At 46.4% G+C, this 18,473-nt stretch overlaps 1 protein-coding gene across 1 annotated transcript in view; it reads right to left on the bottom strand.

Moving 5' to 3' along the window:
* Positions 1-904: 904 nt before the first annotated feature.
* Positions 905-18,473, bottom strand: part of PKD2 (polycystin 2, transient receptor potential cation channel) — a 92,121-nt gene continuing 74,552 nt past the window's right edge. The window contains exons 14-15 of the mRNA XM_030190664.1: positions 5,431-5,578; positions 905-3,543 (exon numbers count right to left, since the gene is read on the bottom strand). Of these exons, the coding sequence (XP_030046524.1) occupies positions 3,301-3,543; positions 5,431-5,578 (391 nt within the window). The 3' untranslated portion in view covers positions 905-3,300. The remainder of the gene's footprint in view (positions 3,544-5,430; positions 5,579-18,473) is intronic.

Genomic DNA, 18,473 nt, shown 5'->3' with positions numbered 1-18,473 from the left:
TCAAGCAAGTTTTGTGAAGGAGACGAATGCAGTAGCCAATGTGAGGTGGCTGTTTTGTGCCATGGAAACTGTTAGATCCCAGCAGCTTGATGCTTTTCTAGTAAGCTTTGATATAGAAAAAGGTCTTGTGGCCCTATCTCTGGGAAGTGTTAAAATGTTATGGTTTACGAGGTCCCATGTTACAAATGATTCACCTACTTTATTCTACTCCATGGGCTCAGGTTCTGGTAAATAGCCTATTGTCATCAAGAAAGTGTATCCAGAAGAAAACATGACAGGCATGTCCCCTTTCCCTGATGTTATTTCTTCTGTGTATAGAACTTTTAGCATTAAAATTGCTTGGAGTTCAGACCATTAGGGGCATACCCTTTGGCTCGCAGGAGTTTAAACTGGCCCTTTTTACTGATGACCTCCTTATGCCCTATACATCTCCTGAGGTTTCCTTCCCTAGAACGTTGGATGTGCTCATGAGGTAAGGACAATTATCTGGTTTGTGGATAAATGCTGATAAATTTGAGGCACTATGCTCGAAAGAGGGATTAGACAGCCAGTGGAGGAGAATTTTTCCCCTGCGCTGGGCGAGGACTCAACTTAAATATTTAAGGACATGAAATGAGGTTGAAGGGGGGCAGACTCAAGAAAAATGTCAGGAAGTATTTTTTCATGGAGAGAGTGGTGGATATTTGGAATGCCCTCCCATGGGAGGTGGTGGAGATGAAAACGGTAACGGAATTCAAAAATACATGGGATAAACATAAAGGAATCCTGTTCAGAAGGAATGGATCCTCAGAAGCTTAGCAGAGATTGGGTGGCAGCACCAGTGGTTGGGAGGCAAGGCTAGTACTGGGCAGACTTCTACGGTCTGTGCCCTGAAAATGGTAGATACAAATCAAGGTCAGGTATACATATAAAGTAGTGCATATGAGTTTATCTTGTTGGGCAGACTGGATGGACTGTACAGGTCTTTTTCTGTTGTCACCCACTACGTTAGGCCTTCTCATTCCTAGGGATTTGTCTTGCCTTTACACCACAAATGTTACTTGCCTTCTCCAGGACACAAAATGTCTATGATCGCTGGAGGCCCCCTTCTTCTGTTGTTTTTGGGTTGGATTGCTTTACTTAGAATGGTATTATTGCCTAAATGGTTACTGCAGCATTTTATCGATTGCTTTAACATGCATTGATTTGACAAAATTTAATAATATGATCAGAAAGTTTCTTTGCGGCATAAAAAAACCCCCACTTTCCCTTAGGCATTTCCAACTCTTCTGCAGAGACAGAGGCTTGAGACTTCCTGACTTGAATTCTTATAACGCCACCGGTCAATTGTGCTATGTCAGAGATTGGATTTTTGAGTCTTCAGAGTTTTGTGACTACCAGTTTGAAAGCAATTAGGGAGATTTGGCTTTATCTTATTTTATCCATGCTCACTACAGGGCTTTACCCTCCCATTGTAAAAACCATATTCTCCTTTGGCCCATGACATGGGCCTGGATGATTATGAGAAAGAAGTACGGCTTATATTCCACCATATTTAAATATTTATCCTTGGTTGGGAATAAGGATTTTCCTCCTGGACTGAATAATCCACGTTTTCAGCAATGGGTACCCTGAGGTTTGGCTTTACGACAACTTGCTCTTGAGGATGATGAACCGCAAATGTTATCTTATGAAATATGAACCTACTTGCTACAACCTCGAGATTGGTATGCTTATCAGCAGATGTAACATTACATTACAACACTACTGCGCACATATCTCATGGATTGTTTTGGAATCTGTTTGATGAAAAATGGCCACAACTGGCAGCCTGTAAAGGACTGGTAGGTCGCTATTATGCTGGGCTGCAGGAATCGATTCTATGTCCCCACTTCAGAGACTAGCGGATCAATGGACCTGAGACTTGACCCTATACACTGGAGGCTTGTCTCAACAGCTTGAAGGATGGACCACTCTTGGCACATAGTATCAAGTTGCAAGAATTTCATTATAAGTTCCTTCTGCGAATGCTTATACATCCCTCTCGAGCTAAGATGGGTCTCCCTTCTGATGGGACCTGTCTCAAATGTCAGACACTGGAGGCTATGTATAAGCATTGTATTTGTGATTCCTCACAAATTTGTCTGTTGGACGACACCTCTGATTGTGGAGGGTACCCCAGTCTCCAGCCTCTTTTTCCACAAAGCCGCCCTGATTGAAAAGCATTGCATTTTACTTCAATGGATCTGTCCAGATCCTCCAATGTTACTTCAATGGCGCAATCAGATGCATGAACTCCTCACCATGAAACATATGTCTTTAGAAAGGAAAGGACAAAGGGCTAAGAAACCCTTTTTGACGATCTGGATGCCCTATTTAAATACTATGAGTATGCGTGTTTGCTCAATTTATTTGAATTCCTTGGAGATCTGATTACCAGGTACTTTCTAGATTGGAATGCCATAATGTTTGTATGCTGGGATTCAGAGGTGGTATTGATACAAGAAGAGGGTCTTTTATTCTGTTTAAGCTGTGCTTGTTACTGATGTGTATAATTCTTTGTACTTTTGATATGCAAATAAAAAATGAGGTTTGAACAAAAGGAGTCATACCTTTCCAAACATTACAGTCTACTCGATCAGTCATCATAGACTTCTAACACATAATATGTTCATTAGACAGGGAGAATCTCAGGTCCTTATGGACTAGTGTGTTCAGCTAAGTGGTCCAGGCAGTGCCAGCCTTTTGATACCTACCTGCTGAAAATAAAAGGAATACTTGGCAAGTACATTATTGTAGTAGAAGTAGAATTTATCACCGTCTTGCATGGCACTGTAGGTGACTGCAGTTACCGTTTCATCAAACCATAAAGAATGGAAAATGATGCATTTGTACAAACCGTCATAACCAATTGGGAGTACCTTCATTTATATGCAACCATACTTTGCCTGCCATGTACTGAAGAATTTTTAAATTACAAAAATTGTGAGGATTTTCTCAACAGCCAAGAGCATTTTAAAATATTACCATCTTGAGCACCAAATTTCCTATGAAATATGCAGCTCTATACCACAAGCTGATCTTGCAAGTTCTCCATTAACTGGTGCGTTCAAGGAAGGAACCCTCCCCCCTCCCCCCAAAATCATTGTTTCATTGGTCTGTGGGAAAAGGAAAACTAAAATAAATAAAAGCTAGAGATGGCAGAACAGTACATGTTTTAACAAAAACTGTAGCAATGGCGTATAAATAGTGACAGATGTATTTACAATCATCAGCACAGCACCGATTCTTTCCTGAATTTCAAGCCAAAAACTGAGGTGACTATACGTGACTGTTTCCCCCATTTGCACCTCCCCCTACTCCACCATCCATGCCTTCAGTGGACTGGGAGGAGGAAGGACGGGAGCTTCTTGAACGAGGCTGACTAGTCATTCCTAGAGGGGTACCCATGCGATTACTCATTTGGGAAGCCGTATCGTCCGATTCCCAACGTTCCAGTTCTTCTCTCACTAGACGCTCCATTTGCTCCCTGTGGATTTCATTGTCACGTCCGAGCCTTTCATCCTAAGCAAAAGAGAGGACCTTGCTTAGACGTAATGTTCTTACTAGTCAGCTTGACAGCACTCATTCCATTTTGAGATTATATATACATACAGAAGAACACAGCAGTTAGGGCCAGTCTTACGCAGGGTTGACAGGGGCGGCCACACAGGGCCTCACGCTCCCAGGGGCCCCATGGCTCTACTCAACACAATGCACCCTGGTGGTCTAGTGGCCTCTTCAGAGTAGGAAATAACCCCACTCTTTCCTGTTCGCTGCCATTGCCATATTCTTCAAAATGGCTGCTGAGACTTCAAGTGGAATTCTCGGCAGCTATTTTGAAGAAGCGATGGCAGTGAGCACAGCATAGTAGTAGCAGCGGGCAGAAAAGTGTGTGTGTTCTTTCCTGCCCTAAAAAGGGCTGGGGCTAGGTGGGAGCAGGGCTAGACAAGGAGTCAGGGGACCCCACCAAACTGGTCTGCAAAGGGCCCCGCAGTTGCTAAGACTGGCCCTGACAGCAGCTAGATAATGTCTCCTTTCCAATTGTCAATCCCTGCCATCTCATGTAATATGTGAGGCATGGGTCCACAAGTATACAAAAAATGAGTATCTTAATGGCATTTTCAAACATAAAAACAAAATATTTGACCCAGTAAAAAGGTTTGGCCTGGCAGCCTCTTTCTCAATCTTAACTGGCATCTTCCCTAGCAGGGGCTAATGCACAGTGAATGTTCATACCCCTTAAATTATATTCCTTCTTCCCACCTCCCAGCCACTACACTGAGTGTTGTCTGGTCGAGGCACAGACCATGGCTCCCTCCAGAATCAAGCATTAAACAGTGCTCAAGCTACCCTACAAGTGCTGCTCTTCAGAACCAGCTGGAGGTCCCTCTTCCAGGCTCTAGCCTGAAAAGCTAAACTAAGCCTGCCAAATACTTAAACCATGGCTTCTTGCAAGCTGGGACCCTTAAACTTTGTAACCATTTGGGTAACTTATGAAGGGTATTTGAAACAAAGATCCAAGAATTTGGTTAAGCAATTAAGTGTCATTTAAAATTACAGTCAGTTTTAATACCATTACCACCAAATAAGGTTTCCTTATACCTTATGTTGGATCAAAAAAGATCTATGTGCTCACTTCACAGAAACTGTATTTTCAGGATTTTATTCTATGGTTACTTTAAATCACCTAAAACAAGTCTGAGAGTCCCGCTTCAACATGACTGTGTAATGCACTTTTTTTTATTTATAGAAGTCTTTATTAAGCATTGTTAAGGCAGAACAAACCATGCTCAACTCAGCACATTTCAAACAAGAACAAGTTTGCATAAAATATGACAGAGTACATTACAGTAAAAGGCACAAGAAATATAACAACACTAGTCCAATGACAAATTATACTTCAGAATTTTTTTGTAATGCACTTTTTAACATTTTCTCAAACACACGGGTCTAATCTTATAGTCCAAATAAACCTACACTATTTTTTTTTTCAAAATCTGCTGGGTTTTGACACTAAAAATGTACTGGAAAGCCATATCCAGTAGGACCCGTGTGCTCAGCAGTGACCGATGGATTCTAGGTGGCTGGTGAAAATATATGCTTGAAATTCTGGATATTAGATACGAATGGAGTTCCAAGAAAATCTCTTGCCCTTAAAAAGTGGCCCACTGCACTGCCTGAACACGAGAAACAAAACAAAGCAAAACAGTGTAATTTTGGTATCAAAAGTTGGCATGAAAAAGGTTACTTGCCAGGATGATATGGTACGACTCACATGGTGAAACTGGGAGGAAAAATACAAAACTAATGGAAATATAGCAAGTTTTGCTTTTGTTTACATCTGATGCAGCAGTTGTTGAGAACTCTCAGCAGCCTAAAGAATTTGCTTTCAGTACTTCCTTCTCTCACCTCTGTCACTCCATCGAGCAGTCTACCCAACACATCTCTTCTCTTCAGTTTGGCCCTTTCCATGGTTTCCAGCTTCACAATCACTGCATCTATCTTGGAGACGATGCTGCCAATAGAATGTTCCATACGATCCACACGTCTCACCAGGCTAAAGATAAACACACACAAACAAATCAGTCATGGCTTTTCCACTCTTCTGGAGAGAGAATTTTTCACATTTTATCTTTCAGTGGTACCTAATGTGTTTGGAAAACAATGTCCTATAAAAATAGAAGTCAAAGAATTTCTGAAAATTTTTACATTGCTTCACTCCTTATCTACCACTATTGACGATCTGCAGCAATCAGAAAAGGCTCAATCAATAAAGAAGTGAAATTTAAACTTGCCTCAGTTTCCTTTTGTTTAACCCTGCCAGACCAGTGGATTATGCATGGATATGAAAAAGCAACCCCCCCCTCTGATTTCCCCTATTTCTGCATAAATGTCACACTGAATGATTTCTGATCTTTAAACAAAATGTAATATTAGACTAAGAGAACCAAGACATAACACAGTTTATAAGGAACAAAGTTATCCCAACACCCATATCACCCATGTGAAAATGTAACTGACCCCTAAACTTAACAGCTGGTTGTACTACCTTTAGCAGCAAAAACTGCAAACCGCTTCTTATAATTTGATATCAGTTTTCTGCATCGCAACTGAGGAATTTTTGACCCCTCTTCTTTGCAAAACTGCTTTTAAGACAGACCTGTAGGTTTTTGTGCCACAGCATCTCTATTGGGTTCAAGTCAGGACTTTGACTAGACCAATGCAAAACTTTAATTTTGTTTCTCCTTAGCTGTTCAGATGTAGACTTGCTTTTGATCATTGTCTTGCTGTATAACCCACTTCTTACGCTTCAACTCGCGGACAGATACCAAACATTCTCCTTAAGAATTTTCTAGTACATGGTTCCTTCAACAGCAAGTTTTCCAGGTCCTGAGGCAGCAAAACATCCCACACCATCACACTACCACCACCACGTTTCACTGTTTTATTTATTTTTCTTACATTTGTACCCCGCGCTTTCCCACTCATAGCAGGTTCAATGCGGCTTACATATTATATACAGGTACTTATTTGTACCTGGGGCAATGGAGGGTTAAGTGACTTGCCCAGAGTCACATTGCCTGTGCCTGCAATGGGAATCGAACCCAGTTCCCCAGGACCAAAGTCCACAACTCTAACCACTAGGCCACTCCTCCACTCCTGATGCTCTATGGAATGTTGTATTTGCTATATACCGGACATAATGGGACCTATGTTGTCCAGAATTCTACTTTTTATTTTATTTATTGGGATTTATTTGGGTGTGTTTCTGTAAATGTGAGACCAGCACTGATAGCAGCAGTTTCCACCTTGATACTCTCACATGAATCCCATTTTTGCCCAGTCTCTTTCTTATTGTGGCGCCATGAACACTGGCCTTAACTGAGATTAGCGAGGCTTCTGCAGCTTTATAGGAACTTATCATCTTTGTCCATGTTTGTTTCGAATCTTCTTTTTTGTTTTTTTTCTCCAAGCCCTTTCTAATCTTCTACACAATCAACATAGCTCCCTTAATCATTCAGTAAATCAAGGTGATTTCTGACCTCTTGGTTTAACCTTCTGTTCTTCTATGGAAAATTGATCTAATGCTTTATTTACAGTGGACATCCATTTATTTAATAACATAGATGAATTGCCCTTTGTCATGCCTAAGCTTAAACTAAGAAAGAAAAAAAGCTTTTGCTGTCTATCTTCCTTCTAGGACTAAAGTTAAGTTTTTTCTCCTTGACGTTTAAAAACTTTTTATGATTATAAGGGAAGTATATACTAAAGTTAGCTAGTAATGATCAGACCACAACACTTCCTTCCAATCAACATCTGAAATTATAAAGTAACTATGGACTTGTGGTGGACTGTGTGCTCAAGGAAGAAAAACAGGCTGGGGTAAGAAGTCCCTAAAGCATTAGTGTTGGACTGTGTAGCCTCAGTACTTAGAGGAACTGTGTGTTCAAAGAAAGGACTGTGAGTCTAAAGAAAGAAAGGACTGGGTGTCCAAAGAAGGAGTAGGGCTGTGTGTCCCAGTACTGAGAAGCAGGCTGCAAAGCCTGGGGTTAGAAGTCCCCAAAGTATTGAGGTTAGTGCTGAGCCCAGGAATCTGTGTGGGGAGGCTCAGTGTGAAGATATGTAAATGTATAAAGTATTTAAGCTAGAAGAACTGTGCCCAGGGGCTGGAATAAAGAATTGCCTGAATATGCCATTGGTAAGACCTGTTTAATTTTGCCTCTGGAGAACCAGGTCACCCTGAGCGTGAAAGGATAACATGCTAATCTGCATACAATTTGCATACTGAGAACCAGCTCACCCTAAGTGAAAAAGGGGCCCAGGAGCTTGAGGTTGGAGTGCTCAGGATGCTGGGAAGAGACCGGTTGGCGTCCTGCTCAGAGGCCCCAGGCTGGTGCGGCCTGCTGGAGAGTGGGAGCAGAAGCCTCATCTTCACACTGGTTATACTGGTTAGAGACTGCGGTTTCCCTTTCTAAGTTTTGTCCTTTATTCTGTAATTGGTGAGGGCTTATCTGTGCTCTGTGTGTGACTGATGTGAGAGATTCTGCCAGTATGTAGTTTCTGTATAGAGATCTATATAATAATCTGACTTCTTGGGCTTCTCCAATAGGAGGTATGTTGGTGTTCTATATCTGCAGTGCTCCCTTTTCAGACATACAGTTCTTGCTATTTGAGGACTAAAAATTAATGCAGTATAAGACACTGGTGAGATCATTTAGAAATGGTCAGTGGTCTTCATCATAAAGTGTAAGGGGAGAAAGATCTTAATATGTATACTTTGGAAGAAAGGCGGGAGAGGGGAAATATGAAAGAGATATTTAAATACCTAAGTGGCATAAATGCAGAGGTTGTGAATATCTTTACATTGAAAAGAAGCTCTGGAATGAGGGGACAAAGGATGAAGGTGAAAGGGGAAAGTCTCAGAACCTGAGAAAATAATTCATGGAAAAAGTGGTGAAATTTTTGCAATGGCCTCCCAGTGCAGGAGATAAAAACTATCTGAATTTAAAACTTGGGACAAGTACATAGGATCTCTAAGGGAGTGAAGGAGAGACTAGATAGCATGGATGGGCAGACTGAATAGGCCATATGGTCTTTATCTGGCTTTCTCCCCCCCTCCCCCCCCTGTTTATGGTATGAAAGGTTTGCTACATAGGTTCTGAATAAAATATTTGGCATTAGAGGGACTTTGTGTTGCTGTCACAGAAATAACCAGAATTTGAATGTGTATTCCCAGTTCTGCTTTATACAGACTATAAAAAAGATAACAAAAATCCCTTGATATATATTTTTTTTGGTTACATTTGTACCCCGCGCTTTCCCACTCATGGCAGGCTCAATGCGGCTTTGACAGTTGTGTAAATTTATCCACAATTTAAACCAATATTGAAAACCTCTGTGTAGAACATCAGTCTAAGTTACCTAAATGAAGGAGTGATGAAAGATTAAAACTTTTGTTAAAAAAAAAAATTAACAACTTTGATTTTAACATTTTAAAAAAGTAAACTTTGTCAAGAATTGTTTAGTTATTTTCCTTTTACAACAATAATTTGGGCTTTTTGTTTATCCATACTGCAGTGTTCAGTGTGTCACACACATAAACAGAGACTTTCAGGTGTGTCACAACAGAGGAAGGGTGGAGGCGGAGAAGGAGGAAGTGATGTCGACAAGCAAAATAAAAAGATAAGAAATGGGTTCCACTTTCCTGACAAAAAAAACTCTGGGCAGCTCCAGGGTTGATGAACTGCTGATGAACGCTGGTGAGCAATGACATCTAAGAAATGGACACCAGACCTCAAAACATTCAGCTACACAAACAGTGAACCCAAGATGGCAGAGACTAACAGTACATGTAGGATCAGGCGCTCATATGTCTGTCCAGGGGACACTTACAGATGGTGGGGATGGCCAGGAAGCTACAAAACCAGGGTTCCAGTTATTGTTTGATGAAATAAAAGCTGAAATTGGGAAAATGAGAGGAGAACTCCAGTAGGGCCTGGACGAGATAAGTCGGAACTTATACGCCACAGAATGGAGGACCTGGCGAGCAAAATGAAGTCACTGAAATTTCCCACTCACAAGATAGATATGAGAAGGTGGAGAAAGGTGAAGATGGTTGAAACTGGAAAAGAGGGCATGCAGGTATAATTTGAGATTTCAGGGACTGCTGAATCAGTTGTGAATAAAACAGGAGAGGATCATTTTTGGAGAGGGAGAGGACAAGATGGCATCCTGAAAGGGTGTGTGTGGTGTGAGCTCCCACCCGTCTCTCTAAAGTTCCTTTAATTTAGTTACCTTTTGACTCGTTAAACCAAAGAGGAGAGGGAAGCAGCACGTTTCTTGATGCATCTTTGACTCCCCCAATGGACCGCTATGCTGTTCCATTTATGTCATCTGGAGTGGCTGCTTTGTCTGCAGAGGGAATATTGAGAGGGGAACAGCTCCCCCCACTTGAGGCCGATATCACATTCAGCCTGGAAGTTTGGAGTCTTCCCCTGATACTGGCATCTGAAAGCCATGAGCAGCAAATGGAGATCCCTTTGGTAGGACCAGCCCGGCTCAAGTGAGATGCCAGTCCCGGCTGCCCCTTCTGTAGCAGGCCAAATGTTCTCTGTAGGACACTATGGCAGGTATAGAGGCATCTTTGTCTCAAAAACCTTTATAGTGGTTTTTCAGTACTTTTATGGTGACTCAGCACAGATTACAACACTTGAGCACTTCACTCATTGCTCCGATTTCCAGATCATTTATAAATATGTTAAATAGCACCGATCCCAATACTGATCCCTGTGTCGCTCCACTATTCACCTTCCTCCATTGAGAGAAATGACCATTTAACCCTACCCTCTGTTTTCTGTCCAATAACCAATTCCTAATCCACACCAGAACCATGCCTTCTATCCCATGACTCTTTTTCTCAGGAGTCTCTCATGAAGAACTTTATCAAAAGCTTTCTAAAAATCTAGATACACTACATCAACCGGCTCACTTTTATCCACACGTTTATTCACGCCTTCAAAGAAATGAAGCAAATTGACGAGGCAAGACTTCCCTTGGCTAAACCCATGCTGACTCTGTCCCATTAAACCATATCTGTCTACGTGTTCTGTAATTTTATTCTTTATAAGTTTCCACTATTTTACTTGGCGCAGACATCAGGCTTACTGGTCTAATTTCCTGGATCACCCCTAGAACCCTTAAAAAAAAAAAAAAATCAGCAGCATCACATTGGCCACCCTTCCATCTTTAGGTACCTCGGACGATTTTAACGATAAGTTATATATTACTAACAGCAGATTAGCAATTTCATGCTTGAGTTCTTTGGGTACCCTTGGATGTATGTCATCCGGTCCAGGTGATTTACTACTCTTTAATTTGTCAATTTGGCTCAGTACATCTTCCAGGTTCACCAAGATGGGTCTATCCATGCCAAGTGGTCTAAAATTAAAAAAAGGTTCCCACCATCATGTTCTCCAATTTTGTTCAAATTTTATCTGTTGCGTGAGTCAAGTGTTAAACAAAGTTTCCCAAAATTTGAGGTCTCTAACTGCAATAGTTGGAGATCTAGACCCCCTTTTCTGAAAGGTTGTCAGTCCATGAGTGCGCGACATTTATCAAAATGCCATTTTTGGGGTCTAATAAAATCCAAACATATTTCTATGAATGGCTAAAAAATTCAAATCCTGTACAGTTTTTTATGCTAATTCCGATGAAATACATTTTAACATTATGGATGCAAAATCCAGTCAAACAAGTTGACTCAAAGTGTGCATCAAAATTGGTCGCGACTCATTGGAACATATTTGGACCAATATTCAGACCGCAACAACTTCCATGCAAACAAAGACACGGACTTGAAATTTTGAACAAGCATTATGCTTGTGCTGGACATAATACTGCCAGATTTGCAACTAACCAGCATCTATAACCGCCCTGCAGGATCTCTTCAAAGTTGGCACTGTCAGCGCAAATGGTAAAATGTACCAAAGTTCAAAGTCAATTATTAAAAAAGAGTCTGCCTGAATCAGCTTGAGAACAGTATCACCTGAAAGAGAAAATTGTGCTCTACAACACTGACATGTTTTTGTTTTGCTGAAACGAAAGCTGTTCCGCCAAGGCCCCAAGAGTAGATGGGTTCACTGGGAAATTTTACAAATTGTTCAGAACAAACTTAGTGGGTTCTCTTAAGCAATGTTTAATCTCGTGGGGGTCTCGTAAGAGCTTCTCCCATCTATGCCAGGACTTCTCAACCCAGCCCTCGGGACACATCTAGCCAGTCAGGTTTTCAGGATACCCCAATGAATATGGAAGAGACATTTGCATATAATGGTAGTGCATGCAAATCTCTTTGTATATTCATTGTGGGTATCCTGAAAACCTGACTGCTAGGCGTGTCCCGAGGACTGGGTTGGGAACCCTTGAACTACATGGATGGCGAGGATGACTATCCTGCATAAGGTAGTTAAGGACCCACTAGAAAGCGAATGCTACATACCTGTAGAAGGTATTCTCCGAGGACAGCAGGCTGATTGTTCTCACTGATGGGTGACGTCCACGGCAGCCCCTCCAATCGGAATCTTCACTAGCAAAGTCCTTTGCTAGCCCTCGCGCGCCCGCGCGCACCGCGCATGCGCGGCCGTCTTCCCGCCCGAAACCGGCTCGAGCCGGCCAGTCCAGTATGTAGCAAGACAATACTCTTAAGGGAAGACACAACTCCAAAGGGGAGGCGGGCGGGTTTGTGAGAACAATCAGCCTGCTGTCCTCGGAGAATACCTTCTACAGGTATGTAGCATTCGCTTTCTCCGAGGACAAGCAGGCTGCTTGTTCTCACTGATGGGGTATCCCTAGCCCCCAGGCTCACTCAAAACAACAACCATGGTCAATTGGGCCTCGCAACGGCGAGGACATAACAGAGATTGACCTAAAAAATTTTACCAACTAACTGAGAGTGTAGCCTGGAACAGAACAAACAGGGCCCTCGGGGGGTGGAGTTGGATCCTAAAGCCCAAACAGGTTCTGAAGAACTGACTGCCCGAACCGACTGTCGCGTCGGGTATCCTGCTGCAGGCAGTAATGGGATGTGAATGTGTGGACAGAAGCCCACGTCGCAGCTTTGCAAATTTCTTCAATGGAGGCTGACTTCAAGTGGGCTACCGACGCAGCCATGGCTCTAACATTATGAGCCGTGACATGACCCTCAAGAGCCAGCCTCGCCTGGGCGTAAGTGAAGGAAATGCAATCTGCTAGCCAATTGGATATGGTGCGTTTCCCTACAGCCACTCCCCTCCTATTGGGATCAAAAGAAACAAACAATTGGGCGGACTGTCTGTGGGGCTGTGTCCGCTCCAAGTAGAAGGCCAATGCTCTCTTGCAGTCCAATGTGTGCAGCTGACGTTCAGCAGGGCAGGAATGAGGACGGGGAAAGAATGTTGGCAAGACAATTGACTGGTTCAGATGGAACTCCGACACGACCTTTGGCAAGAACTTAGGGTGAGTGCGGAGGACTACTCTGTTATGATGAAATTTGGTGTAAGGGGCCTGGGCTACCAGGGCCTGAAGCTCACTGACTCTACGAGCTGAAGTAACTGCCACCAAGAAAATGACCTTCCAGGTCAAGTACTTCGGATGGCAGGAATTCAGTGGCTCAAACGGAGGTTTCATCAGCTGGGTGAGAACGACATTGAGATCCCATGACACTGTAGGAGGCTTGACAGGGGGCTTTGACAAAAGCAAACCTCTCATGAAGCGAACAACTAAAGGCTGTCCTGAGATCGGCTTACCTTCCACATGGTAATGGTATGCACTGATTGCACTAAGATGAACTCTTACAGAGTTGGTCTTGAGACCAGACTCAGACAAGTGCAGAAGGTATTCAAGCAGGGTCTGTGTAGGACAAGAGCGAGGATCTAGGGCCTTGCTGTCACACCAGACGGCAAACCTCCGCCAATGAAAGAAGTAACTTCTCTTAGTGGAGTCTTTCCTGGAAGCAAGCAAGATGCGGGAGACACCCTCTGGCAGACCCAAAGAGGCAAAATCTACGCCCTCACATCCAGGCCGTGAGAGCCAGAGACTGGAGGTTGGGATGCAGAAGAGCCCCTTCGTCCTGCGTGATGAGGGTCGGAAAACACTCCAATCTCCACGGTTCTTCGGAGGATAACTCCAGAAGAAGAGGGAACCAGATCTGACGCGGCCAAAAAGGAGCAATCAGGATCATGGTGCCTCGGTCTTGCTTGAGTTTCAACAAAGTCTTCCCCACCAGAGGAATGGGAGGATAAGCATACAGCAGACCCTCCCCCCAGTCCAGGAGGAAGGCATCCGATGCCAGTCTGCCGTGGGCCTGAAGCCTGGAACAGAACTGAGGGACTTTGTGGTTCACTCGAGATGCGAAGAGATCCACCAAGGGGGTGCCCCACGCTTGGAAGATCTGGCGCACCACTTTGGAATTGAGCGACCACTCGTGAGGTTGCATAATCCTGCTCAGTCTGTCGGCCAGACTGTTGTTTACGCCTGCCAGATATGTGGCTTGGAGCACCATGCCGTTCCGGCGAGCCCAGGTCCACATGCTGACGGCTTCCTGACACGGGGGCGAGATCCGGTGCCCCCCTGCTTGTTTACATAATACATGGCAACCTGGTTGTCTGTCTGAATTTGGATAATTTGGTGGGACAGCCGATCTCTGAAAGCCTTCAGAGCGTTCCAGATCGCTCGTAACTCCAGAAGATTGATCTGTAGATCGCGTTCTTGGAGGGACCAGCTTCCTTGGGTGTGAAGCCCATCGACATGAGCTCCCCATCCCAGGAGAGACGCATCCGTGGTCAGCACTTTTTGTGGCTGAGGAATTTGGAAGGGACGTCCCAGAGTCAAATTGGTCCAAATCGTCCACCAATACAGGGATTCGAGAAAACTCGTGGACAGGTGGATCACGTCCTCTAGTCCCCCAGCGGCCTGATACCACTGGGAGGCTAGGGTCCATTGAGCAGATCTCATGTGAAGGCGGGCCATGGGAGTCACATGAACTGTGGAGGCCATGTGGCCCAGCAATCTCAACATCTGCCGAGCTGTGATCTGCTGGGACGCCCGCACCCGGGAGACGAGGGACAACAAGTTGTTGGCTCTCGTCTCTGGGAGATAGGCGCGAGCCGTCCGAGAATCCAGCAGGGCTCCTATGAATTCGAGGTTCTGCACTGGAAGAAGATGGGACTTTGGGTAATTTATCACAAACCCCAGTAGCTCCAGAAGGCGAATAGTCATCTGCATGGACTGCAGGGCTCCTGCCTCGGATGTGTTCTTCACCAGCCAATCGTCGAGATATGGGAACACGTGCATTCCCAGCCTGCGAAGTGCCGCTGCTACCACAGCTAGGCACTTTGTGAACACCCTGGGCGCAGAGGCGAGCCCAAAGGGTAGCACACAGTACTGGAAGTGGCGGGTGCCCAACTGAAATCGCAGATACTGTCTGTGAGCTGGCAGTATCGGGATGTGTGTATAGGCATCCTTCAAGTCCAGAGAGCATAGCCAATCGTTTTGCTGAATCATGGGGAGAAGGGTGCCCAGGGAAAGCATCCTGAACTTTTCTTTTACGAGATATTTGTTCAGGGCCCTTAGGTCTAGGATGGGACGCATCCCCCCTGTTTTCTTTTCCACAAGGAAGTACCTGGAATAGAATCCCAGCCCTTCTTGCCCGGATGGCACGGGCTCGACCGCATTGGCGCTGAGAAGGGTGGAGAGTTCCTCTGCAAGTACCCTCTTGTGCTGGAAGCTGTAAGACTGAGCTCCCGGTGGACAATTTGGAGGGTTTGATGCCAAATTGAGGGTGTATCCTTGCCGGACTATTTGCAGAACCCACTGATCGGAGGTTATGAGAGGCCACCTTTGGTGAAAAGCTTTCAACCTCCCTCCGACTGGCAGGTCGCCCGGCACGGACACTTGGATGTCGGCTATGCTCTGCTGGAGCCAGTCAAAAGCTCGCCCCTTGCTTTTGCTGGGGAGCCGCGGGGCCTTGCTGAGTCGCACGCTGCTGACGAGAGCGAGCGCGCTGGGGCTTAGCCTGGGCCGCAGGCTGTCGGGAAGGAGGATTGTACCTACGCCTGCCAGAAGAGTAGGGAACAGTCTTCCTTCCCCCGAAAAATCGTCTACCTGTAGAGGTAGAAGCTGAAGGCTGCCGGCGGGCGAATTTGTCGAATGCGGTGTCCCGCTGGTGGAGAGACTCTACCACCTGTTCGACTTTTTCGCCAAAAATGTTGTCCGCACGGCAAGGCGAGTCCGCAATCCGCTGCTGGATTCTATTCTCCAGGTCGGCGGCGCGCAGCCATGAGAGCCTGCGCATCACCACACCTTGAGCAGCGGCCCTGGACGCAACATCAAAAGTGTCATAAACTCCTCTGGCCAGGAATTTTCTGCACGCCTTCAGCTGCCTGACCACCTCCTGAAAAGGCTTGGCTTGCTCAGGGGGAAGAGCATCAACCAAGCCCGCCAACTGCCGCACATTGTTCCGCATGTGCATGCTCGTGTAGAGCTGGTAAGACTGGATCTTGGACACGAGCATAGAGGAATGGTAGGCCTTCCTCCCAAAGGAGTCTAAGGTTCTAGCGTCCTTGCCCGGGGGCGCCAAAGCATGTTCCCTAGAACTCTTAGCCTTCTTTAGGGCCAAATCCACAACTCCAGAGTCGTGAGGCAACTGAGTGCGCATCAGCTCTGGGTCCCCATGGATCCGGTACTGGGACTCGATCTTCTTGGGAATGTGGGGATTACTTAATGGCTTGGTCCAGTTCGCAAGCAATGTCTTTTTCAGGACATGGTGCAAGGGAACAGTGGACGCTTCCTTAGGTGGAGAAGGATAGTCCAGGAGCTCAAACATTTCAGCCCTGGGCTCGTCCTCCACAACCACCGGGAAGGGGATGGCCGTAGACATCTCCCGGACAAAGGAAGCAAAAGACAGACTCTCGGGAGGAGAAAGCTGTCTTTCAGGAGAGGGAGTGGGATCAGAAGGAAGACCCTCAGACTCCTCGTCAGAGAAATATCGAGGATCTTCCTCTTCCTCCCACGAGGCCTCACCCTCGGTGTCAGACACAAGTTCACGAACCTGTGTCTGCAACCTCGCCCTGCTCGACTCAGTGGAGCCACGTCCACGATGGGGGCGTCGAGAGGTAGACTCCCTCGCCCGCATCGGCGAAGCTCCCTCCGCCGACGTAGTCGGGGAGCCTTCCTGGGAGGTGGCCGCGGTCGGTACCGCACGCGGTACCGACGTCGGGGACCTCAACCTGGGCGATGGGCCAGCCGGTGCCACGCTCGACGGTACCGGAGGCGCAAGCACCGCCGGTACCGGAGGGGTAGGGCGCAACAGCTCTCCCAGAATCTCTGGGAGAACGGCCCGGAGGCTCTCGTTTAGAGCGGCTGTAGAGAAAGGCTGTGAGGTCGATGCAGGCGTCGACGTCAGTACCTGTTCCGGGCGTGGAGGCTGTACCGGGCTGTCCAGAGCGGAGCGCATCGACACCTCCTGAACAGAGGGTGAGCGGTCCTCTCGGTGCCGATGCCTGCTGGGTGCCGAATCCCTCGGCGACCCAGAGCTCTCGGTGCCGACATGGGGAGGAGACCGGTGTCGATGCTTCTTCGATTTCTTCCGAAGCATGTCACCGGAGCTCCCCGGCACCGACGAGGAGGACGTCGAATCCATCCGTCGCTTCCTCGGGGCCGAGACTGAAGAAGGTCGATCTCGGGGGGGCTGTACCGCAGGAGCCCTCAGGGTAGGAGGAGACCCACCCGAGGGCTCACCGCCACCAGCAGGGGAATGGACAGCCCTCACCTGCACTCCACCCGATGCACCACCGTCCGACGACATCAGCAGACGAGGTCCTGGTACCACCGACGTCGATGCAGCTATCCGATGTCTCGGCGCCGATGCAGAGGCCCGATGCCTCGATGCACTCGATGCAGGGGCGGCCGAGGAAGATGGTCTGGACGCTGACGACGTCGATGCACTCGAAGATCCCGGTGCCGATGCCGACGAAGAGCCCGAGAACAACACGTTCCACTGGGCTAGTCTCGCTACCTGAGTCCGCCTTTGAAGAAGGGAACACAGACTACAGTTCTGAGGGCGGTGCTCGGCCCCCAGACACTGAAGACACGACGAGTGTCGATCAGTGAGCGAGATAACCCGGGCGCACTGGGTGCACTTCTTGAAGCCGCTGGAAGGCTTCGATGTCATGGGCGGAAAAATCACGCCGGCGAAATCAAAAGCCGAAATGGCGAAAATTGAAGCACCAAAAATTTAGAGGGAGAAAAAATCTCGACCGAGGCCGAAAAGAGGCCTACCCCGACGACGAAAGAAAACTTACCGGGGCAAAAAGCTGGAAGTACGGGGAGGATTGACACGAAACCCGGTCGAAGGGTTTCCGGAGCACTTCCCGACTAACAAAGCTTTCCCGAAGGAAAAAAACACGCTCAAACAGAATTTGGACGCGCGAGGTCGACTTTCCGGGGCTCGACACGGCGAAAACACGACCGTACCGAGTGCGGACAAAAGAAGACTGGCCGGCTCGAGCCGGTTTCGGGCGGGAAGACGGCCGTGCATGCGCGGTGCGCGCGGGCGCGCGAGGGCTAGCAAAGGACTTTGCTAGTGAAGATTCCGATTGGAGGGGCTGCCGTGGACGTCACCCATCAGTGAGAACAAGCAGCCTGCTTGTCCTCGGAGAATGTAGTTGTAACATCCAATATCCCTATTAGGGATGGACTACAAAATCCTTGCAAAAATACTGGCAGAATGGATCAAATCAGTGGCGCCTCACCTGATTGCACAAGATCAAGCAAGTTTTATCATAGGGTGATTGCCTGGTACAACATTTAGAAGGTCCCAAATCTTCTCTGGCACACAAAGCAACTTCAAACTCCTATGGTGGCCTTAACTATCTGTGGAAAAGGCCTTTGATAAAGTCTACTGGCCATAATATTTCCCA

The sequence above is a fragment of the Microcaecilia unicolor genome, chromosome 2, assembly GCF_901765095.1.
Source record: "Microcaecilia unicolor chromosome 2, aMicUni1.1, whole genome shotgun sequence".
NCBI lineage: Eukaryota > Metazoa > Chordata > Amphibia > Gymnophiona > Siphonopidae > Microcaecilia > Microcaecilia unicolor.
This window is presented reverse-complemented; position numbering and strand designations above follow the sequence as displayed.